The sequence below is a fragment of the Xiphophorus maculatus genome, chromosome 15 (genome assembly GCF_002775205.1).
Source record: "Xiphophorus maculatus strain JP 163 A chromosome 15, X_maculatus-5.0-male, whole genome shotgun sequence".
In the NCBI taxonomy this organism is placed as follows: domain Eukaryota; kingdom Metazoa; phylum Chordata; class Actinopteri; order Cyprinodontiformes; family Poeciliidae; genus Xiphophorus; species Xiphophorus maculatus.
In genome coordinates, this window is record NC_036457.1 from 15,802,706 (window position 1) to 15,827,875 (window position 25,170).

The 25,170-nt window shown below is 36.9% G+C and overlaps 1 protein-coding gene across 4 annotated transcripts in view; it reads left to right on the forward strand.

The window, feature by feature from the left end:
- The window catches only part of mdga2 (MAM domain containing glycosylphosphatidylinositol anchor 2), a 193,033-nt gene that overhangs the window by 148,964 nt on the left and 18,899 nt on the right, over positions 1–25,170 (forward strand). For all 4 annotated transcript variants that reach the window (XM_023347746.1, XM_023347748.1, XM_023347747.1 and 1 more), the window contains exons 11-13: positions 2,885–3,033; positions 12,213–12,390; positions 22,739–22,759. In XM_023347746.1, coding sequence (XP_023203514.1) covers positions 2,885–3,033; positions 12,213–12,390; positions 22,739–22,759 — 348 coding nt within the window. The remainder of the gene's footprint in view (positions 1–2,884; positions 3,034–12,212; positions 12,391–22,738; positions 22,760–25,170) is intronic.

Genomic DNA, 25,170 nt, shown 5'->3' on the forward strand with positions numbered 1-25,170 from the left:
ATCTGCAACAGGCTGCCCAAAGCATCATTAAGCTGATTTATTGTCTAAAATGCAGAACAAAACCCACTGTTTGAGCAGCTTTGACTTGTTGGGTTATTAAGAGAATTGATTAAACTATTTAGAAGCTGCAGGAAACATCAAATCTGGCAATTTTCAATAATTACACATGGAGTGTTTGGCTGTTTCAGCTGTATTCAAAAAACTTATGCAATTCAGTGTTAAGTGTTATTAACATGTTTGTGTTGTATAGATTTGTTCATCCTTGTTTATTTAAGTCTTTAATTCTCTTTTTGTGATATTATAGATTATGAATAAGACATTTGTACATCTAGTTGGTACACTATTTTATCTCTATATATTATAATTGCTACAATTCCTCTTTTGAGATGTTAACACAAACCTTACATTGGATATAAATATAAATATGCCACACATTAAGTAAGTAAATAAGAAGAATTGTTTTTATATTGTTCTTTTCAAGATTCAACATTTGTGAAATCTGAACTGATTGAGTTTCAGCTTTGTTGCATAAAGAAATTGGCAAATAAAATTCATGCATGCAAAGAGGGTAGAAACCAGAAGCACTTGCAGCTGTAATTGCAGCTAGAGGTGTTTGCACAAACTATTGAGTTTGAATAAATAAGCAGAAGGACGCTTTTAAGATTTCTTGTTTGCAAGAATTTTTCTAAGCCATGTCTGGTTTTCCTTCCACTTCGTAATTATGCTTTACTGTTTATCTCAAGCATAGAATCTCTATAGGATGTATTATAGTACCCTGTAGATGTATTGTGGCAACATTTTAAAACTTTTTTTCTCTTGCAAAGGACTGTATTTCTAGTAAATACTCAATGGAGGAAGACTTTTTTTTTTTCCAGCTGCAGACCTAATAGTTCCTCTCGCAGAACATTTAGTCTGTATGGACTAAATTTATTTTAAGTTAGCTTGAGATTTACCAAGTTAGGAGCTGTCCGGTGGTGCTGATTAACTTTTTTCTCTTTCTTTTCTCCCTTCAGTGTCATTCTGACAACATAAAACTAATTGGCTTTCTATTAGTATAATTAGGAAGACACTAGGAGGCTTTTTTAAACTTAAGCATTGGCAAAAGACGGTTTAGACACTGACTACATTTTCAGTTTATCACAGGCCTAACACACTAACATTTAAATATTGCCATTAACATAACCTTATATCACCTATTATCCACACAAAGTACTTTAAAAATCACCACATGTCTGTGTGGAAGTCCCAGTGTGGCTTCTAATAATGGCAGCTCAACTGCAGCTTGGCCATTAAAATCATCTGCTCTGGGTATTGTCATCCAACAATAAACAAGCCCAAATGACAAGGACAAACACAACATGGCATGTCATTGAGGTGGATTTCTATTTTTCCATGGAATGTCATCTTCTGAGCTTGTTGCTGGATCTTGATTAGAATTCAGCGTACAAGTCAATGTTTTCTTCACTTGTCAGAAATTAGCTCCAAGGCTGGAAAAATCTGTTTTTTATTATTATTATTATTGTTTCAATATTGTATATCTTCACAGATTCTAACAAAGTAAGCAATGTTACTGATAAGAGTCTGTATACCTTTCTTTTTTTAGCCCTGGCAGAGAGAACAGAGAGTACATAAATGTATTGGACTCATAGATTTGCGTTTGTGTCACATTACTGTATTTGTATGTAGTTTGAAGAGCATTCATGTGGTGTGTTGTGATGCAGGAAGCAAGTATAAAATGTGCTTAAATTGTGTAGAATAATGGTTCAATTGTTTTTTTCAAAAATAGTATCACCTCAGAAAACACTAGGTTTTCCCAGTAGTACGGTGGAGCATTTAATTATTTTTTTTGTGGTTTCTTGCCTTTTTACATCAAAACAAAATATTTTTTATCTGCTGGGTTTTTCTTGATCATGAGTTCCACTTGTATCTTTATGTTGGAAATTTGTGTTTTAAGAGTGAATATTATTTGAAAGGGTCCATTCCAGTCTGAATTTCACTGGTATGTACACAAATAACCCACATGGTTGAAGTTCGTACCAACATATCAGATGCAGTCTTGGTTTAAGAAACTCAATCGACATATTCTCCACTCTAATTATTTTTAGAGAAGTATGTTTTAAGTAAATATTTGTCTGCCCAAACAACTAATTATTTTTATTTTCTTGAAAATAACTGACACAAAGGTTTCTCTGAGTCCACTAAAAGTATTACTTTATATGTGCTGCAATTTTTCTGATTTTTTTTCCCAGACCTTTGACGATGTAGGGAACAAATTATATTGGTTTTCCAATTGAACACTGAATATTTTGTTGCTACAGTATTTTTGAGCAAGGAAAATAAAATTAGCTCTTTGTGTGTGTTCTGTGTTGCGCTATAAATTATTCTCATAAGCATGTGGCCCACAGACTGATTAATTTTATGCATTCTTAACGGTAATTGATATATATATATTTTTATGTTTCAAAATCACTAACTCATAGCGGGACAGATAAAACAACAGTTTGATTTCTACAGAAACCTTAGCAGAATGGAAGTGGTTATCTGATCAAAACACCTAAGTTAACGAGAACAAGCCACCAAGAAATGCCCCTCTGGCCTATCAGGAGCTAAATAAATCTGAAGAAGGAAATAGCACTCAGCGAGCAGTTTCTGGGGAACTTTAAAGAGGAATTATTTTGGCTTTGGGGTCTTTTTTTTTCTTCTCTCCAGTATGTTATAAATGGCAGGAAAAGTAAACAGCCCAGAGCCCACAAAAGAAGAGAGAGATTACTTTTCATGGAAAGCTCCCCAACTGCTGAAACGCTGAACAAATGTGAATTTAAAGACCAAAATGTTTTAAATAAACATGAAATGTAAATGTTTATCATATTGTGCTTGCCTTTAGGTAAAGCTTACCCTCCGGAGTTTTACTACGACACCTACAGCCCTCTGTGGCAATACAGGCCTCGAGTCTATGGCTTCAAGCTGCAGTGGACCCAGATGAACCCCGATGCTGTGGACCGCATCGTTGCCTACAGGCTCGGCATCAGACAGGTAAGAATGCGAAGATTTAAAAAAATAATAAGTTAAATTTTCTTGTGAAAGTTTTCTAAACCCTTTAACCTTTTCTCATTTTGCGACAATACAACCTCACATTTTTACAATAGACAGAAACATACTGCCAATGTTATTCGGCTCTGGAGAAAATGAAGAGCCCACTGCACTGAACCCCATTGAAAACTTCCTGGTTATCCCACCAAATATAGATTTCTGAACTCTTCCTCAGTTAAAACATTAGTATTGTTGTTTCTAAATGAATATGAACTTGTTTTCTTTGCATTATTTCAGGTCTGAAAGCGCTGCATCTTTTTCGCTAATTTGACCATTTCTCATTTTCTGCAAATAAATACAAAATTTGTGCTTGGAATGTCAGAGACGTGTTGTCAGTAGTTCATAAAATAAAACAACAATGTTCATTTTACTTAAACATATACCTATAAAGACTAGAATTAGAGAACTGATAATTTTGCAGTGGTCTCTTCATTTTTTCCAGGGTTGTATAAAATGGGGCATGCAAAGGGAGGAACATGAGGATATTTGTATTGTGATCATTTAAAAAATAAATTGATGCCGATTTAAATGTGCTACCGCAGTGTTGTAATATTTCAAGTTTTCCAGTTGTGGTAGTTTGTGACCCTGTGGAGGATCTCAGAAACAAATGTATTATTTGATAGTATTTCAATACACAACATTGGGGTTTAATTTCTAACTTTTTGTGGAAAAAATAATAATGTGTATTTTGTTTAAATATGTATTTTGTAACATTAGAACATGAGCTGAGTAGAAATACATGCCACACATAGTTCAACTCTGTAATGTTTTTCTTATTTCATCAGTTTCATCAAACGATAACAAAGTAATTTAAGTGTGTTGTAAAATTACAAAATGTGAAAACATGCTTTTGAAGGGCATGGTCAGTTCTACATGATTGAGAAACCCTTTTTCTGAGTTCTTGGTGTCAGCAGCCCAGGATTTTTTTTAGTCCTACAACAATAACTTCATCATTGTACTTAAACTTCATTGATTGATTGTGATGGTGCGATTTACTTGTTTACAGATTAACTTTATATCTTCTTATATGTCCACAGTGGATATTAAGCTTAAATAGTAAAAGGCATGTGTCTGAAGACAGAATTATTACAACTTAAACTCAGTCGTGTTTAACGTCCACTGCATTGCTCAGCTGTTTCAGACTTTTCAGACTATATAAACAAAAACCTTTCAACATGAAACATGAGTGTTGAATATAGAGGAACTAGAAGTGGTACTTATAGAGTTTTATTTCCTCTCCATGGTCTGTCTCATTATGCTTGGTGGAGGCTGTTAACATATTAGGAGTCGTATACGGTGGTTTTTCTCGAACTGCTTCTGTTTGTGCTTCCCATCAGAGAGGTGGAAGTGGAGCCCCGCAGTGAGAATTAGCACGCACTCCTCTTGTTTTCCCTGCTTCTCCTGCAAACTCCACAGATGACAGGCAGGCGGCATTGATGGATGGGAAGGTTGCATTTTCTCTCTGGGCAATCAATGTTTACCTTCCTCTCTCGGTTCTTCTCTCTCTCTCTTTCCCCGGATTTCCAACTAGAAAAGGTTCATTCTAAATATAATTTTTTTTCGATTACGGCCACAAACATTGCATTGCCCTTATAAGTTCAGGTTAATGTTGACACTGCAGTTAGGAATTGCACATTTGGATGATGACAAATAAAAAAGAACAATCAAACAGAAAGCAAAACAAATAAAAAATGCATGCAAGCTGCAATTCTGAATTTATCTCATTCCTGCTTAGAATTAGCAAACACGTCCTTGGTTGTGTTTGTAATGAATAATAAAAATCACGTTCACTCTACACCGTGAAGGAACACAGAGCTTCAAAACACTTTCTAAGGTTGTTATGTTTGTGTAGTGCAATGCACCTATTTGCCTGTTATGTTACTTGGCGGAGTCAGTAAAAACAATATTGCTTTTACTGAGCATTTTGTGTGAAAACCTGCAAAAATGCACAATTTGTTATTTAAGTTTCAGCCAGTTTTCTGCACATTCTAAGGTTTTAAATTTGTGCAAAGCAAAACCCTGCTAAAATCTAATATTTTCATTTACTTATTAATAAAAAAAAAATCGCATAGATTTTCTATTAATGTAAATTCATTCACTTATTTTTTGCATTCTTGACGTGAGCTCATAATTATTCTTTAGGTTGCCACTCGTTCTTTCTGTAGCTGATTGCATTTCAGTGTTTAGAACAGATTTGAAGAGACTGATTGGATTTTTTTAATATATATATTCTGGAAAAGTTAGTCAAACAGCAACAAAAGTTTCATGGCAGCTTGCAAAAGAAAAATCAAGAAATGAAACAGAAACATGTGGGAGTAAAGGCTCCTTTTGTAAATAAAAAAAAATAAAAAATTGCAGAGATATCCCCAGGATCGCTGTGACTGGTGCAGTAAAGAAAGCTCACATGCACACTGCAACACTTAAATCTATTTATAGATCCAGCAGCAGCTCCCTTGCCTTTCCCAGAGAATTATGATCATTTTCCCCCCACTGCCTCTGAATTAATACCTGGTAGTGGTGAACCTTATGCCTTTATAACGGATTGCTGTGTGTTATCGCCCGGTGCCCTCGTCAGAAACAGTCTGACTGGAGGGGAAATGGGAATAAAGCTGTAGCTGAAAGGTATGCACCAGCCAGACGCATAAAGCATAAATCACAGCATCTGTCAGAGATGCAGCAGAAATGTGTGACATCTGCCCTTATTTTGATATTGTAGCCAGGCTTCAAAATCTTCTCTCTGTTCCTAGAGCTTGATTTTCTTTCAGCAAGATATACCAAATGGTAGCTCATATACATAGGCTTGATCCTGTATATGTCTAGAATATATAAGGGGAGCAAGCAGAAAAAGTTATAGTTCAATTCATTGGCATGCTTTTTGTGGTGAAGTTTTCAAGTGAATTTTTATCAAATTCACTTACCGTATTTTCCGGATTATAGAGCGCACCTCACTATAAGTTGCACCCACAAAGTTTTTTCTTAAAAACTGGAAACGTACATATATAAGCCGCACCAGGCTATAAGGCGCTGGTATCTCCGCCGCTCTCGGTTTTCCACAAGGAAGCAGCAGAGGGAACGTCCTTAATAAATCTGCTATTAAGGACGCAGAAACGCCGAACCATGGATTCGTTCACTCCAAGCTTATGTCTCTATTTTCCTCCTGAACTGCCAGATCGATAGCCTTTAACTTAAAAACTGCATCATATGAACTTCTTCGTGTGGTTCCCATGGTATGAGTTTGAAAACATTTCTCTGTCTTGCCTGCTGCTAGCATGTGCTTGTTCTAAGTGAAAATTAGTGTTTTCTTCTTTGGTTTCCAATTTTGACTTCCAACGATTCATTTCCTGCTTAAGAGCCCCCTGGTGGTTGGAAATAAATCCACAGATAAGCCGCACCGGGCCATAAGCCGCATGGTTCAAAGCGTGGGAAAAAAGTAGTCAAAGTAATATAGTCCAAAAATACTGGAGGGGTTTGCTGAAAGAGAAAAAAATACTTATGAAACCATTGCTTAACATCAGCTGAGAGTTTTTTTGAGCAAAATTGCACAGGAAGGCAATGGCCAGGCTACCCAAATTGCTGCAGGACAAAATGTTGTGGCTTCAGTGATAAAACAATGTCATGCTTTTCAACACAGACATCCACTGGATGAAAAATGCAGCAAGCTCTCATTAAGTTTATTTAGATTTTCTTCCAGGCATGTGTGAAAGGCACATATCAAATCATCAAACCTCCCACACACAGTGTCAAAGTGTTTCTGATTACCCTTTCCTAGCTTGGTGAACAACTGTTTTGTAGGTTTGCCTGCACACTACAGCAGTGATTATCAAAATGTTTTGTCAGAAATCTTGTTGCACTCATACATAGTTTGGATTTTTGCTTTAAATTGTTTTAGTAATTAATTATTTGTCCTTGCTCCTGAAGACCTGAACTCAAAAATATGAGTATTTTTTTACTACAGATAGGAAATGTTCACCATCAACACTAATAATAAATGACCAATAGTGACGACAAAAAGAAAATCTGGGCTAAAATACTTGTTGAGCCATTGCAGTTGTGTTACTGCTATAAATTGATCAAAACTGACACATACTTAGTGAGTTTTCATACATTTTAGGGATGACTTCAGCCACAATTAATACAACTTGACCAACATTGTTCTCCACTCTTGTAAGCCACACTCTCCTGCCTCTGTATTGTCTTGTTGAATTGATCTGACATGTCAGGATGAGCAAGCGGATCAATAGAAGCCATATTAATTACATGCTGGTAATCCATAGACGATTTGCTCCTGTCAAACATGACGCCGTCCGTTTGATTGTTCTCATGTTGCTTCTGGCTCACAGGCTGACTTTGAACATTGCTAACGTCTTCCTTTTTTTTTTCTTTTTCTGAAGTTACCGCTGCTGCTGCAATCACGTGAAATAAATCGATATGTTTTTAATCAGAAATTCAGGAAGAAAAAAAAACTTGACAGGAGGTAGATGACTCAATTTAGCAGAGCCAAGAAAAAGGCCCAAAAGTCAGGAGTTCTGTGGTTTAAATTGACTATTTCATTTTCATTTTTATGTTAATGGCGCTTTTCGCTTTTAAATGAGGGGAAAGCTGATGTTGGCTTTCGTTTGACGTTTTTCTTTTGACAACACTAGTTTTAAGGGCTTACTTCTACCTGCAGCTTCAGAAAATACACAATGACCACTCTGGACATAATAATATATGTGTTTTTAAGATTCATGTGCAGCATTATATATTTTTCAGCCAACTCGACTAAAAGTGGAGCCTGGAAAAACAAATGAAGCGTGTTCTAGAAGAAAATCTGTTATTTCTCCACAATAGCGTCCTCTTCTAACCATGTTATCAAACAGGTTTTAAATGACATAGATTTTATCTAAATCTATGTTTACTATTACTACTTCCATCCGAGTGAAGTGGTAAGATGTTGTTGTTTTTTTTCATATTACAACATATTTTACAGATTTTGTTAAACCTTAAACCAATACTTAAAATGGGTGTCATGAATTTGTTTTATCTTTACTCTTTACAGTTATATTAATCTTGTGGGGTTTTTCTATTTTATTTATTTGAGATTGTTGATTGTTTATTTTATTTTTGTTACAAGAACAGACAAACAACTATTCTATGATTATTTTATTGGCACTACATCTCATCTGACACCGCTCCAGTTTTATTGTCAAGTAAAAACTGTTTTTACTGATGTTGTTTTTAATTGTTCACTAAATTTAGCTCAATTATTGAAAACAAAGAGTTCAACATTTTTCTAAAAACTTTAGTACAGTTTTATTTATATCTATATATAAAAACCAGCTGAAAGAGAATATTTCCTTGTTGTTGCTGATTGGATTCATATTTGTTTTAACATTGTAGCACAGCTAGATGCTACAGGAACTTTGAAAAGTAGCTGTTTTATTTGTAGAGGATGCTAAAATGCTGCCCCCATACCAGATTTACTGTTGAATATATCATTGTACACATATCCACTTTGACAATTAAAATATTTGACTTTAATTTTGATTTCTTTTGTCCTTTTGTCTTTGCTGGAAATAAGAAATTTAAAGTTGGCGTTTTCCATCAAATCCATAACAATAACATAGTGTTTAGGTTTTGCAATCCTTCCATTTTTGTGGTCTTTTGCTTTTCAAGTTGCGTCTCTGTTACTTTTGTTGAAATGTTCCTTTTTATTGAACTTCCTCTTTCTCAGCAGCCCTCTGTCTTTTCAAAATGAATATCTGAGTTTCTTTATCCAGCGTGCCCCTGGAGGCCACATGTGTCTGAGCCCTTTTTTTAGACCCATTGTAAAAATGTATGCACATTGGGGAACAATAACAGCATGAAATTAATAAAACACAAAGCAAAAACATGTAGAAAGCTTAGCTGAATTCACAAGGCAAACATGAAAAGCATAAATGCTGCACTGTGCACTTCTATATGTTCACGCAAGGCATTATAATTAGCTGGTTGCCAAAAAGCAGCTGAAGAGCTCGTTGCTGTGATGGTGAGTGAAGCAGGCAATTTAGAAGTAACATTAGTCCTCTCTATCTGAACTGATGCAGTGCCCTCTGAATGGGACTTAAAGGGTTCCCCACACACTCACATTCTGCCACAAGCCTTCCCACTGGCATCAGAGTAAGTCCACATTTAGTGTGCTGTGCTTAGCAAACAAAAGGTGATTGTTTTTTTCTTTTTTTCTGTTCAAATCTCACTCAGTGAAGCCAGTGTCAAGAGCCAAGATAGCAGCAAGCAGGGAAAAGTGGAGACATTCTGGAAGCATGACAAAAAAAAAGATGAATGCTAAAAGGCTAATATTGTGGATGGAAAACAGATTGCTTTTATCATTAAAAAAATAAGTTTAATAGTCTTAAAGAAAAGTGTTGTTACATTCCATTACACATAATTTTATTGCAAATGTTGTTTTAGACATAGTGGTAGTGGTAAATCCGGAATGTGATATAAATTGTAAATAATTTCTATCAATAATATAAATGTGGTAGTAATAAATATAAATGTAACAATAACAATAATAATGTGGGGGTAGTAAATATAAATGTGATATAAATAAATATTTGTTTTTTCACTTTACTTCATCCAGAATACTTTTTTAAAAAGTTATAGTATTTGTATTAAAACATGTGGCAAAAACTATTGCTAAACATCTATAATTTAAGAAAAAAAGACACAAATAGGCTGAATTAAATAGTTGGGTCCATATGGGATGTTCTAAGTATTCCAGAAATTGCTTATCTACTTGGATTTTTACACACAACCACTTTGTGGGTTTACAGAGAATGGTCCATAAAAGAGAGTGTTTCCAGTGAACATTAAAAGTCCAGGCAGAATTACCTTGTTGGTGTTTGGGGTTCAAAGGTAGACTCGTTTCAGATGTTGAGAGCGCAAATGACAGCTCGTTTTCCGGCCAACAAGAAAAACACGTATTAACGTTGTTTCCCTTCCAACGAATAAGATCTGTTTTGCTTAAAATTGTTCCCTCTTTTATTTGAGAGTTTGAGAAACACACACGCCGTCAGCCCAACACTGTGTTAGCAATCAGCAGCAATGCCGTTTGTACTGAAGAGGAAGGTAAATATTTTCAGGTAGGGACAAGCTAGCTCTGTCGGGTGAATCACTCTATCTACCTGCAAAGCTAATGGTGATGAAAACTTCCACCCCATAATTACAGATCATCCAAACTACAAGTAATTACTTCATTAGTACTGTGCTCACCTAAACACTATGACTCCAGTGCTCTGTTATCACACCTTCGTTCACTCCATCTCCATTGCGCCGGGCTTGCAACTGACTCTTCAGAGTGCAAACGAAAGCATGAATAATCAGTGTGCCGCAGAAGAAGTAACTTATCTTGGAGCAGGTCATTCCCTTAAACTGATTCCTACAGATAAAATGTAGCCAACTCTGCTTCTTTCTGCCCCCGATAGACTGCTTTTGGGTCTTTTTAACATCCAGATGGGCCGCATTGTATCGCTGCTGATGAAAAACACTCAATATTTTGTGTGATAACTGGGCTTATTCAACTGGAGAAAGGCTGTGTACACTGCAGGGCCAAATTTGAAATCCAAGGTCCATGTTGAAATGGGTTTGCAGAACACTTTAGAAAATGTGTGAATGATGCAAACATAGCAGCATTCATCAACACCTGGGTCACCCACATATGGTTGGGATTTTTGATTGCACGACTGAATGTAAGACTCTTTCTTCTGCTTGACTACTTTGTGAAAAACATCATTCAAATGGTTGCAGCAGCCAGGAAAAATGAGTTTGAGTCATAAAAACAACAAAATATTCAATGTATTTATTTCTACTGGCACTTAGTGGTAGTTTTAGTCGGCCTATAGAAACTGTTAATTGAAAAATGACAGCCTTATTTTAGAGGTTTACATTTAAAACATATTCAGTCGTTTGCACACAATATTGTAAATAAAGTGGTAACAAACTGGTTTTATTGACTTATTTTCTATACTGACATCATCCGATGAGAGCTGTGACATAGGGTGCAACATCGTGACTAGTTCCTCAGAGTTTTAAATGCCCAACGGTGTTTTCACTTACATGTCTTCCCTTCAGTTCAGTAAAGCAACTTTAATAAATGCCACACCAATTTATATTCTACATAACCTGCAGATCCTAATCTTTAAAGCCACTTTTGATTTTTACCAGTCATGTTTTATAGCCTTTGGATTAGAGAGCAAACCTCAACAAACTTAGGATATTTGAAACTGGAATTTAATTACGTTTATGTTATTGCGGTCCCCTGCTTTCTTTAGATTGTATTGATTTTCGCCTTTTGGAGTTTTAATTTGTCTTTGCAAAACTGAGCAGAACATGAATATGTGATTATCTTGGTCAATACTGCAATCTTGATTGTTTATTACAATTACTCTTTGAGTGCAAAAACACAATTTATTGCGCCCCGAAGTATTATTTTCTAAAGTTCATGCTTCACAAGTAAAAAGTGTGTAGTTGTGTTTTATTCCTTCCATCATTTCAACAGCTTTGAAAACACAGCAAAATGTCCTTTGATGCATCAAAAACGTAGAATTTTTGTGGTTAGTTGGTTAAAAATCTACCAGTGAAGAATAATTAGCAGGGCGTGAAAATTTGCTCCGTGGTATTGTGAGTTTTAATCTGCATTTTACGCAACATGGAAGTCGTAGGGGAAACATTGAGTCAAATTAAAAGTTACATTTCGCTGGTAGATTATGTATTTGTAACCGTTTGCAGCTGAAGTGAAGATCAAAATAGACTAAATTAACTACGTGGCATTGCATCAAATGTTTGGAGGGATTTTCTTGACAAAGCTCAAACATTTGAATCGTTTTGAACAGATCTACAGTGACGTCTGAGTCCATTTTGTCATATTTGCAACAGCTGTTATTTATGATTCACTCATTAAAACAGAGCAGGGCTGTGATTTCTGTACAGCTTGAAAAACAATACAACAGATTTTTGCAAATCAAATATTCACGTGTTAACTACGCTCTCAACTTTAAAGCTCATTTTATGTTGACAGCTTTGTGCACAAATGTCAGTGACAACATCATCAAGTGCCGTTTACACTCTACTAATCCCGTTTTCTTGCTGGTTTTTCCCTTCAGGTGGGCTTGCAGCGCTGGTGGGAGCAGGAGATCTCTGTGGGCGATACCATCGGCAGAGGGGAGCTCATGACACACAACCTTACCGAGCTGATAAGACCTGAATCGTACGAGGTGCGTCTCACTCCCATCACTCGTTTTGGAGACGGTGACCCCACCGTCCGGATCGTCACCTACAGCGGTAAGAGTCAAAAAGTGTCTTTTAAGTGTTGTCTCAAGAAGCGACATAAAAGCAGGTCGAAAAAGAGAAAAAACAAATTGAGTGTTGGTTCTATGTGTGGCGTAAAACACATCTCGGTGGTGTTGCAATAGTGACTCTGTGACTTTGTAATCCAGTTTTTGCGTCTGCACCATGACACATGTTCATCAATTCGTGGATGAATATCACAATTTCACTTTGGCATCAGCAGCCATTTCTGTGATCATGACGGAGATCTATTATGCATGATATGTATGAGGATGGACCAGTAAAAAGTGAACTCATTAAAGTCATTTGAATTGCATCTAACACATTAAGTCTTGAGAGGTTGAGCCTGATTTCAGCGTGCTTTGCTCCTTTCCAGCTTGAGCCAAATGAATGCTGATCAACTGACTAATCTCTTCCTCTGACCTTTATTCCCTGAGTCAGGTTTTTATCCTTGGCTTGGTTAAAGGCTGACTTGTTGTTTGTGTGCTCGAGAGATCGCCGTAACATCAGAGCATCAGATGACTCAAACATGTCATTTAGGTCATCAGACCAAACAAAACTGGTCAGAGATGATTCATGTTTCTCTGCACTCAGTTTGCCCATGGACAACTTTTTTTTTTCTTGTTTGTCTCTTTTTTTCTGCCGGAGGATTTGTTGTGTCTCCTGGAATGTTTCTCTAATAGCACGAAGGTATTTTTATTTCAGTGCTGATCAAACAGAGCAATCGTAGTATTTCATCCAGTTTTAGACTCTAAACCAAAGATCATGGTAATAAAGTAAAGAGTTGTGCTTTACAAAGAACTGTTGTAGAAACTGCAGTGAAATCGCAAAAAGATAAGTGTTTCAGTTTGAGATTGTTGATTGTTGTTTCTCCTTGTATACGTGAGGAATGAAGAAACAAATGTATATTGAGAAGCCCACTACACTAAGTTTCAACAAAGGGATTCAAAGCATGAGTTTCAGGATTTGCATAGTGGAAGCAAACCAGGGTTGTGACATTAATATCCTAAATAATATGGATATTTACCTTAAGTTGAGCAATACTGCAAAAAGCTTAAGACTTTGCTGACAGTTTAAATGAAACTGGCCACATGAAGGATTCGCCTCCACAGAAACATCAGATCTGGAGTTTATACAATATTTACATTTAAGCAAAAAGAAATCATGTAGTTTTAAACTTGAATGCATACTGGAGATATTGTTTCATCATAGTAATATGCATACATCAATAAAACTTTAGTATGCTATCAGAATTCCTGCTATCAAGTGAAGCAGTGAAACATATATTCTCTAATATGACATAAAAACCACTGCCGCATCTCAGATTATTGTCCCAGACTTAGAGGACAAAAGCACAGAGATAGGAATAGGTAAGACATATAGTCAATACTGTTATATTCTGCAGCGCTCCATATAAATGCACATCTCCTAGGTGATCTTTTCTACGTCTTTATCCTCTATGTCAGTTATGATGACCGAGAAAAGTGTTTCAACTGCGCTTTGGCTGTCTTCTCGCAAGCAAGCCCCTCTTTGTAGCTGAGCTGCAAGAATAAATAGACAACTTCAGAGTCTGAGTCAGAGTAAAAGCAGCTTAGCAGGCCGCTTCTTGGAATACTTTTCTTTTAGCCGTTCCTTAGCAGTTTACACGTAATCAAGCAGATCCATTCGATAACGCGACATGCAAAGAAAGATGAGAGACGTGTCTGCCTGACCAGAAGAAAGCGATGTTAAGTTTTTTCTTTTAAATCTACATTCTTATGCAACTATGAAGTGAATAAAACTATTGTAAGGCGTCCAAAATAAAACAAAATGAAAAAAAAAACAAAACGGTAAGGCTGAATGTTATTTCTTGTTAAATCCAAGTCTACAGTTGGTACTTTGACTGCTCTTCCACAACGACTGCAAAACAATTTTACCAAAACTTTTTTTATTTTTAAGTCATTCAGTTACAGATTCGCTGGTGTGCTCTGTATCAGTCCTGCAACATAGCTGACTTCATCAATTACATCCAGTCCTCTGACCACAGTCCATCACATCACCATGGCTACCATGTTTAAATGCAAGGTCTTCCCTCTGTAAATACATTTTACACCGGATTTGACTGAAAGCCATACCTTCCAAATCGTACAACTGCATATTATCACAGAAAGTTTTGATGATCACAGATACGACTTTTAGATGCTTTAGCATAACCTGCATTTGTATAGCGCTTTATCAGATCAGAGGATTCCATGAAGTCACTACCTCCTGAGCGTATTTACTGTTAGACAAATTATATTAGACGGATGTCTTGATTCTAACCACCAGGCAGTAATCAGGCATCGGTGTGTCTACTGAAATCCACCCTCCAAAAACATGTTAAGTTTAGCTATTTTATGATTTAACAAGGGGGGCAGTTACATTTTCAAATACAACCGCTTTTGTTTCGGGACCTTTTTTTCTTATCCCTTAGCAAACGGTTAGTATGTCTTTTTAGAGGCGGATGGAAAAACCCTGAAAATATAACATGTTAAAGCAAAATATGGACAGATTACTTGTACATCCTTTTGATAATATATGGTACAATGTCTAAAATATGGCAAGAAATGAAGAAAACTAAGCTAGATCAATATTTTTCATAGAGCACTATGACTAAGACACTAGAGCTGAAGGAAGATTTGTCCTTTCATTCAAGGACAATATGTTAGGAATATTTATTCTATTCTTAAAAAAAAAAAAAAAAGGGACTGCTCTTAAGTTGCTTTTTATATTAACAGCATTTTATATTTTACAATTTATAGCATTTTATATTTTATTTTTTATTTTTATTTTATCTACAACTACTACTCAGTGGTAGTTGTTATTGTGTCTTGTCTCTATGCTGTAACTGTGAAGTAATTTCCCTGCTGGGATGAATAAAGTAATTCTATTCTATTCTATATTCTATTAAAGATGGACATCAAGACAACACAAAATCTCAAAATATGCAAGATGCTAGTGAGACTATTGGCTCACCACAAAAATAATCAGCCAAGTAAACTGCAGGCATCAGACCGGTTGAGCCCAATGAACACACACTATAATACACTTTATTTTAAGGATATAAAATACCAGCTTGCAGGTACAGTTTTATTCTTGGCATGTTGACTGATATGCAACGAAAGGGTTGACAGTGCCATCCAGATACCCAGGTACTTGAGATGTGCATTTTCATAAAGTAACTGTTTTCCGTCTATCACTGCCTGCTGAGATCTTCCTGAGTGGCGCTGCTGCTGCAGTTGTGAATAATTTAGTTTCACTGCAGCTCATCACGACTGTTAGGAGAAAAGAGAATCCTAGAAGAGGCGGGAAGACAGAGAAACAGGCAAACTTTCCCCCAGTGGTCTGGGCTAAACCTTGAATTGAATTCAGATGAACTGAATCGAGTTGAATTCAGTCAAATATGTGAAGAACTGTGGCTAATTAACACAGCGAGAAGCAAAGGAGGATAGTCGGAGGAAGCCAAACTGGAGCTGAAGAGAAAAGGGGAGAGACAGAACAGAAAGAAACCAAGTAAGTTTTGGTGTTCAAATCTCCAGCCTGCACAACAAGAGACTGGACTAATTATCACTCTAGGGTGCTCTGTTCTCCCATGCTCTCTATAACGTTACTGTATCAGGCCAACGCAGGTCTGAGCCAAATTCACTCTGCACCGAGAACGGGTCCCATTAGTCACCCTGACTGACGGCTGAAATGCGGCCCGAGATCGTCTGCGCTATGGCTACTGTTTAATCATGGTAGGAGAACAAGGACCTGAGGGGGCTCCTGTGTACAAACTGGCAGTGTTTTATTACATTCAGGGCTTTCCAATCTAAAGAAATATATTGTAGTATTTTTTTTTCTGTATACTGTAGTTAATCATTGTGTTTGTTTATGGGGTCTCATCCTTTTGCTCTGTTTATGTGAATTTACTTGGATATTTTTCAACTATTCTAGTTATTATTAAGTGTGCGCCCAGCTTTATACACATTTATCTTTATAGAGGACTTTTAGCATAAATACCACAGTTGTGGACGAAGGCCGCCTCTGTTCTGCCTCCTGCACTGACAAACGCTGTGGATCAAGTTGTATAGATTCAGTTCACCTTTTTTTGAGCCGTCTTGGTGTCAAACAATGGTAAAAATGGGAAAGGTTTTTACGATTATTAAGAAATAAAAATCTTGCATACATTGGTACTTAGACCCCTTATTTAATATGTTATATAACCACCACTGACTACAACTATAGTTGCAAATATTTTTGTATATGCCTCTTTCAGTTTTGCACAATTTGACAGATTCTTAAGTAGCTTGTGCTCGGCCTGATTGGTCCGTCAGGGAACATCGGTTTTTCATTTTGACACAAATTCTCACTTGGTCTGGACTTTGACTAGGCCATTCTAACTTATCATAATCTTTCCATTGTAACTTAGCACAATTGTCCTGTCGTAAGTTAAACCAGAACCCAGGTTTCAAGTCTTCTACAATTCAAGTTTTTTTTCAATATTGCCTTGTGTTTAGCTCCATACAAGTTTCAGCTTGTCCTTGCTAAAGAAAAGTCGCCTCAAAGCATGATGCTGCCACTGCCATGTTTTATCGTGAAGACAGTGTGATCACAGGGATGTTTGAAAATCTTGTGTTGCTTTCCTTTTGACTTCACATTTAGACGCTACTTTGTGTTGACGTAAAACACTAATATAATAATTTTTAAATTTTAAGGGATTTAAACATGGCGTAACCCTGCGTGATTGGGTGTGTGCACCTCTTTGTTTTTCCATCCGTACAGCATTTTGAAAATGGTCCTCTATGCCTTGGATGGTGAGCAATTAGTTCCCAAAGAGTCTTAAAAAATTACTACGTAAAAAATAAAATGTAAAAAAGTGTGATTCAGCTGGTCGAGCCATTTTTTTTTTTATTATCCACGATGGCAGTAGATTTTCTGTGACTCTGCAAGAAAACACCCAAAGCAGTTCTTGTGTCTCCAGCTGCAGGATGAAGAATGGTCGTGTCGGCCAGCTCTGGATGCCGTTTTAAAATATACTGCGGAGACAAACTCAGCTTCTGCTTGGTTTTTGTCATCGCCTCCCTTCTCTGTCATAGCTTTCCCTGAACAATGCAGGATTTAAAGTTTAAGCTTTATGTCTGCCCTCTCTGTACAACAGCTGTTTCCTGATGCCATATCTTTATGCATGAAGGATGTCTGTCTCACTATCACTGTGGAGGATCTTTGATATCTGTGCTGACTTGGAGTCTCTTCCTACTTGAAAAAAATCCATTATCTCACAAAAAACAGTTTTTTTTGTGTGTGTTTAATCAAATTTTTACCTGAACCGATGTTTAAATCTGAAAAATTAAACACATTCTTTAATTATTTATTATTTTAAAATGTTCTTGTGGAGGTCTTGTAATAATAAATTGGCTGAAGTGAAGTGAAAACATCAGATTCTCTTAATAATAATCCTAAAAATTGGCTAAAATGCTACACAGTCTCTTGAAACAGTATTCATACCTTCACATTTTGATTGAGTTTTATTGTGTATTTTAAGTGGAAGTAAAAAGGTATACATAATTATTATGAAGAATGACATTTTTCTTCTTTTTTTTTAATTACAAAAAATCTAAAACCTGTATTATGCATCCGAGGAATGAATTTCAGCTCCATTTGTTCTGGTGCAAAATTCATTCCTCGAACACTTATTCAACGCTCTTTAAATAGGTGCAGCACAGAACTCCTTCTAAAGCTTCTATAAGGGAAAGAACACCACAGTTGCTATTTTTTATTTTCATAAAATAAAGAAATGCACCCATAAATTCTCTAACAGTTCCCACGATGACAGGATCAGTGGATCCTTTAGATGTATCTATTAAATATAAGAAATTCAGTCAGCAGCAAGATAACAGAAAGAAAGACTGGAAGACGGACTCGAAGCGCCAACTCCCTGGAGCTTTTGTTTGCCTGGCTGCTGCTCAAAATCACAGAAAATACGAGACTCATAGCTGTTTTACAAATCAGTTTTGCAGCAGTAATATTAGGTATAACGTGTAAATTAGCACATGTTCACTCTGTACTTCTTGAATGCTGACTGTTGGAAATAGGTACCAGTCCCACACACAACCCTGAAGAGAATTAAGTAGGTGTAAAAAAAAATAGATGGATGTAAATTAGTGAGCTCTTGAGGTTTCTGATGGGTAAATTTCCTTGCTTATCAACATATTTAAGAAAAGCGACCCCCACTCCACAGACACCTGCTGCCTCTAGGATTCTTTATGGTAATCTAAGCTCCCCAGCTGTGCCAGACTGCAAGCGAGTTACTTATCTGTTTGGTTGTTAAGGCCCCATATCAGGGGCTCTTATGGATTTTCTTATACTCATTTGGGTTCCTTTGCTTGACATTCTTTAGAAATCAGCTCCTGTAAAGCAGACAGCAGCATTTGTTTGGATTTTAGCCATGTACCCTTGTTGCTTCAAAAAAGAAAAGTCATGAAATATATATGATTTGATTTCGTCTGTTTGTGTTTTTGATTTCTTTATTTTTTATTTCTGTTTTCTACTAGGCAGTCACTGCAAAGCTGATCAATATGAGGGTCTATTGGAAAACTCAGAGGCTTTCATTATTGTAACTTTGCAATCTGATGAAAAACAAGAATAATTTTCACAATTGAGTTTTCTACGTGTTAGAGTCTGAGTGCACAGTTCAGACTTTAGCTAAAGGGTTTGATGTTACCTGAAAAACATCACTCCGTTAAACTCACCCACTCTGCTGCTTAGCTGATGTTTAAACTGTGAATCACAGAGAATTTTTCAGAGCCTACATTACACAAGGTCAGTGAAGTGACAGAAGAGTCCGAGCGGTATTTCTCTGTAAGGGCATGAAGCTGCAGTCACGGAAATGTCTGCCGCTTTGTTATACAACCGAGGTACCAGTGGGCCGGGACTCCTGCCAAGATGAAGTCAGCGCTGGTATCTGAAACTGCCTCGATGGACCGGTGTCCTTTGGCAGTCACTGAGCTCACTTTGTGTTTCAATCAAAATTAGGCACTTTGGATGGAAGTCAATCATGCGTCAGACAACAGTCTGTCTTGTCCTTTCCGCTGGAAAAGAACACAACACGGGTCAGCAATGCACCCAATACAAATGGATGTTTTATAGCACCGCTGCACGTTACAAAACTTTCATCAGGATTAATAAGTTGTCTATACAATAAACAGAAAATGTGAAGATGTCAAATGTTGTGTTGAATATTTTCTAGCTTTTATTGTGTTCACAAAGGATACAACAAAGTTTTTTAGTTAGTGTTTTACTCCCTGACCTCAGTATTCCTTCTTGTGACGTGTTACATGTCACATTAATAAACATCTGAGGTAATCAATAGAAATCCTGTCGCACCGACGTAATCTCTCTTCATGACACAAACTAATTTTCTTTTTTGTGTGCTATACCCTGTCGTAATGAGGGATTTTTGGTGTTGGCTTTGTATCTTGAGTCTTTTTTATGTCAGCATATATTCTGTTTGGTGATTGATTTTTTTTTTTTTCCTTTTTGATGTTTTTTTTTTTTGTTTTTATTCTTTTGACATCCCTCCAGCTTATGGCTCAGATCCTGTTTGTCCCACTCTTTATTTCATCAGTAAATCAACCCACCTGTTCTCTATCACTAATTACCCACCATAGGGTTTACATTACTGGGTTCCTGCAGCTCATTGCCAGATCTCCCAGTTACAGCATATTTTCTCCCTCCTTGCAGACAGCAGGTTCTGTGCTTTTCTAGTTTTGCTTTGGGAGTTTAGGACTTTGTTCAGTCAGACACATTTATTACCAAGTCGGACATATTCTGGACTTGTGCTTCACTGAAAACAGAAAGTAAATCTTCACATGTGTAATGTTAAGTAGCCGAAGGGTTTAAGACCTACATTTGTTGTTTGGCTTCTCATTTATTTATTTTTTGTTCCTTGGCATACCATATGAATACGCTGGCCGCTTATGTGCTCCAAAAAGGATACACAGATTATTGTTTGATTGATTTTATGAAATCAAAGTAGGCAGGTTGCATTAATAGAATGTGAAGATGTGTTTATTTGACTTTTAATCATGGTATCGGTTTAGTTCAGGCAAGATTTAAAATGTCCTTGTGATAAAAATTCTTTCTTCCTATTATAAACATTTTTAATGCTTTCCTGCATTCGTTACTATGGTTACACCCGTTGTCTAACAGGATAACACATGGGTTCTTCTTATAAGGGGATTTCAAGCACCTTGTTGAAAGCAGAAATTGCTAATGAGTCTAAAATTCAAACTCTTTGGCTGCAGGTGTTTATATTAGCATTATTATGAATTCATATAATTGCTATTAAATATATGGACTAATTTTAGTATATCAAGAGTTTGAAATTTGCTCTCTTATATGACTACCAATTAATTCTTTAATTAAAAAACATGCATTTCTGAGGACGCCTATAAATTTGATCGTTTGCTCTCAGGTTTTAAATACAGAAAAACAATTGGCTCAAAGATTTATAATGATTCATGCAGTCTGAAGTCTGCAGTAGCTCTTCGGTGTAAAAGTATTACATTTTTGTCTTTAATTCATATTCCGAATTGTTTGTTTTTTTTACAATAGAAGTTAAATTATCTGTGCGTTTGTGGTTTGGAGAGAGCGCTTGCATACACGACAGTAGCTAAAAAGCCTCGGGGCTTGCTCACTGCTCAGTTTGAGTTCCTCAGTGGGGGGAAGACGCTGCTTGAGCAGACACATTAATCTGGACTCGGGCACAGAGCATCAGCCAAGAGAAGCTGCAGGTAAGAAATATGACAACAAAACATACTTTCTTAACCGCAGTGTCGGAAAGAGGAAGGAGGGTGGGGAGAGAGGGGCGGGGGAGTGCAGGAAGGATTTGGGAGGAGGCGGGGAAAAAGGAGGTTGAGGGGGGAAAGAGAGGAAGAAGCAAGAGAGAGGCTGAGATTTGTCGTAAAACTCTGCATCCTTTCTGCAAGCCTGAGGCTGCAAGTTATCTCTTAAAACATTTTCTCTGCCACAGCTCGGATGATTTCCTGCCCTTCTGTAATTTGTGTGCCTTTCTACAGCCCAGTGGGTTCAATAAAAAAAGCTGTGATTGTTGGTATGCAGGTGTGTTTGGCATCATATATTATTAGGATGAGGACGCAGAGTAAAAGTGGATGTTTTCATGCTGTGTTTTTTATACTTTTCCCTACAAGGTTTTTTCTTTTCTCTACAAGTAACATACATTTCCATTAGCAGCATAATAAACAGAAACGACTACTCGAGTTACTGCTTTAAAAAACATTCCAGCATTTCAATACTTCTTCACACTTCAGTGAATGTTTTCCTTTGTAGGAATGATTTGTTATTGCTTCCTTTAATTGGCTGGATTAAAATCAATTCCTCCCTTGCACAGAAAGGTTTCATAAATCACACAGCAACATGGTTTTTGTAGCAAAGCTGATGTATCTCATCTATTCAGCCGGTCGGCAATCGATCATGAAAATGCCCATGAATCTTCTAGACAGGTTAAATGGTATTTAATCTGCAAAAAGTGAAGTGCCAACTAACTGGCTTGTGCTCTGTATGATGCCCTTGACCTTTATGTGTTTGCTTCGGCGGTAGCCTTTTAAATTATCAATGAGGAACGCGCTGAACTGTGCTTCAGGTGAACAAAACCCAAACAGAATCTCACCGAGACCCAGGTACATTTAATCTACAAGTTTCTAAAACGACGCTTTTGTAAACACAGACAAGATGTTCCATGGAGGTTATTGGCTGACACGGCTGCTATTATTAGTCATTTTTAAAATTTATTGGCTCCTAAATGGACGTGTAAAATAGGCTTAGCTTTCTAAATGGAAGTCACCTTGGACGAGAACATCAGCAGCGCCGGTAAATGGCAGTAATGATAACTGGCTGCATTATGAGCTTATTAATGTGATCAGGCCGTCTTCCTAATCCTTTCTTTTACATTAGATAACAGTCGGGGAATGATTACCGCCACCTTTTCTTTCTGAAATCTCAGATATCGTTTTTTTTCCGCTCTACTTTGTAATCATCGTGTTAAGTTGAAGAGGACTGCTGCAGCCCTTTTTTATTGTTCATCTGTTGTGATATTATACTTTCAGTCATTCCTGGGCTGAGTTTTACATACCTTCAGTGCTCCAGCTATATATACACCCGTGCATCATTCTGCACACGATTCTACAGCGAATCACACAAAATATTTCAAAACTAGGTGCTTCTACTTTTTGCATGTCTGTATTTTTCTTTTAAAAATGGTTCATGTGCTGACAGACTGCTGTGATCTGTGCTAACTCGTGTCTCTGGTGATTCTCTTCCACAGCTCCCATCAACCCTCACTTGAGTAAGTAACATTTTCTCTCTACGTTTTGCAAAAGAGTGCGTAAAAGCATTGGCATGACTAGATTCTACAGGTGTAATGATTCTAATATATCAAATAAGACAAGGTATTACTAATATTTGGGGGGAAACTAAGAATCATCTTTTATTATCACATTCCATATTGTAAAATATCCCAGTTTAGGTTTCACCAATCAATATATTGTGAGGTTTCTTATGTTTTATACCACATCACCTAATGGAGTCTTTTAAGATGTGACATGTTTAAAAAGCTGATTGATATTTCATTAGCTCTCTCTGATTTCTAGCATGTAAATATGACTTAATATATCTTTGTGTGCTGTGTAACGATTTAGCAATCCTGCAGCATACACTTTCATTTTTGTCAATAAAAAAGGAAAATATGCTGAATGTACCCTCTTGATCATTTCCTGTTTTTGTAGGTATGTATTTTAAACTAAGAAATACATTTTGAATGCAAATTCAGTTATATCTGTAAAAATATATTGATGCACATCCACATTCTGGTGGTTGTTGTCATGGTAAAGTATTTAATCTAGAGTAACATTTGGGTGAAATCCACCTTGATGTTTGTCTCAATCTAAAATAATCCTAATGCCAAATTTGATCTAATAGAGGAACTGATCAAATGGAGTCAAACCTCTGAAATATTCATTACTGCTAGCTACCAAGGAAATGCTACCTTCATCATCAACTAGCAATCAGTCAGTAGTGGTATTTTCATATTGGTTGAAATATAGTAGTCTGTTATTTTTTTTTTACAATTCGTGCATGCTCACTGTGTTTGCAAATCATATTTCATCTGTCAGTCATTCACAGTTTGTTTATTCTGCTGAGTTTCCAAAGTTGAGCCAAACTGATTATTTGGATGCTTTTGTAAATGAGTGTTTTCAGACAACTTGATGAGAAATCTTTATTGGTTGAGGCACGTCTCAAGGACTGGCTCCTTTTTTTTATTTCAAAAGTTGTGTATATGGAGCTTCAGTCATAGAACTGAGTGTCGAGCTTGAAACACTCGTCTTCATATCAGGGCCCCTAATATTAACTCACATTTACTTCATCAGACAGTCACAAGTTGACAGCGACTACATAACACTTCCCAATGAAGATGTCCCTCTCACAACCCCTAATTCTAATATCATTGCACCTTTCTTAGATCCAATGGAGAACTACTAGTTTAACATAAAATGATGCGCTAATTGCAAAACTTTCCAAGAAAAAATTCAATTATTTGTATCGTCAAGTCTCATCAAATCTATTTAAATTGTTTCTCTCTCTTTGAGTTTAGTTTAACTAGTAGATTCAGGTGATGTGAAAGGTTGAGTCATCTGAAAATCTAGTTCAATAGAGTTTCATATCCAGATAATTGAATTTTCCACAAAACAGTGTTGGATACTGTGAATAATCCGGGAGAGAAATTAACAATTTTGGATAAAATGTTTGCATGTTGCTTCTATTTTTGTGCATATTTCCCATTCACTCTGTTTTGATTGTAATGTTTAGTCTCATTTGTTGCGCATTTTTACACAAAAACTTTACAAATTCACTTTGTCGCCTGAGAATCCTAATCATTGTTTACTGTATTGTGGTAAGCTGCTGTGCGTTGCTGCTGTTATATATTTATATGCAGCTGATTTATATTTTGGTGGATGTTCACACAAACATCGCCAGCACAGAAACAAACATCCTAATCACCGGCATCATTATCCAAATCCCCGTAGGAGACTATCTTACCTGAACGCCTCCATTTACGACCCTCAATCCTCTACCTATTCTCCGAATCTTCGCCTCCCTCTCGGGCGCGGGAGGCAGAAACATTTAGTTTAGCTCAGAGCGGATGGGGGCGGTAATGTCTCGCACCAGGCCTACATTTAAATCTGTGTGCCTGTGAGGAAAAAAGTCAAGAGTGCCTGCAAACGCAGCTCTATCCTCTCCGTCTCTCGCCTGACGCTCTCCCGACATCCATGCCCTTTTCTCTTCTTCTGTCGATCCACCCACCAAGTACCTCTGTCGACGTTAGCTCCATTACCTGAGTAAAAGCTGCAGATCCTGCTCCTCGCAAGGTCACCACTCCAAGCTGCTACTGGCCACGTTTTAATAAATCAATGAATATTTATCAGCTCACATGGCTACATCCTGCATCTAAATGCTCCCGGTTTACTGTCTCTTTGAGGGTGTTGCTCGGCGCTGCCGCGTCCTCTGATTATTATGTGTTTAGCTTTGTTTGTTTTTGCGGATTAAATGGAGGTTTCGACACCGCCGATCCCACTGCTCTGCCCTCATTAAACCTAAACTCTGCCTTTTTTTTTTTCTTGCTTATTTTTTGCGTGGGATTTCTGACTGTTCATTAGCATATCCAGTGTTAGACGTTCCCGTCAAAGTGACCCTTCATAA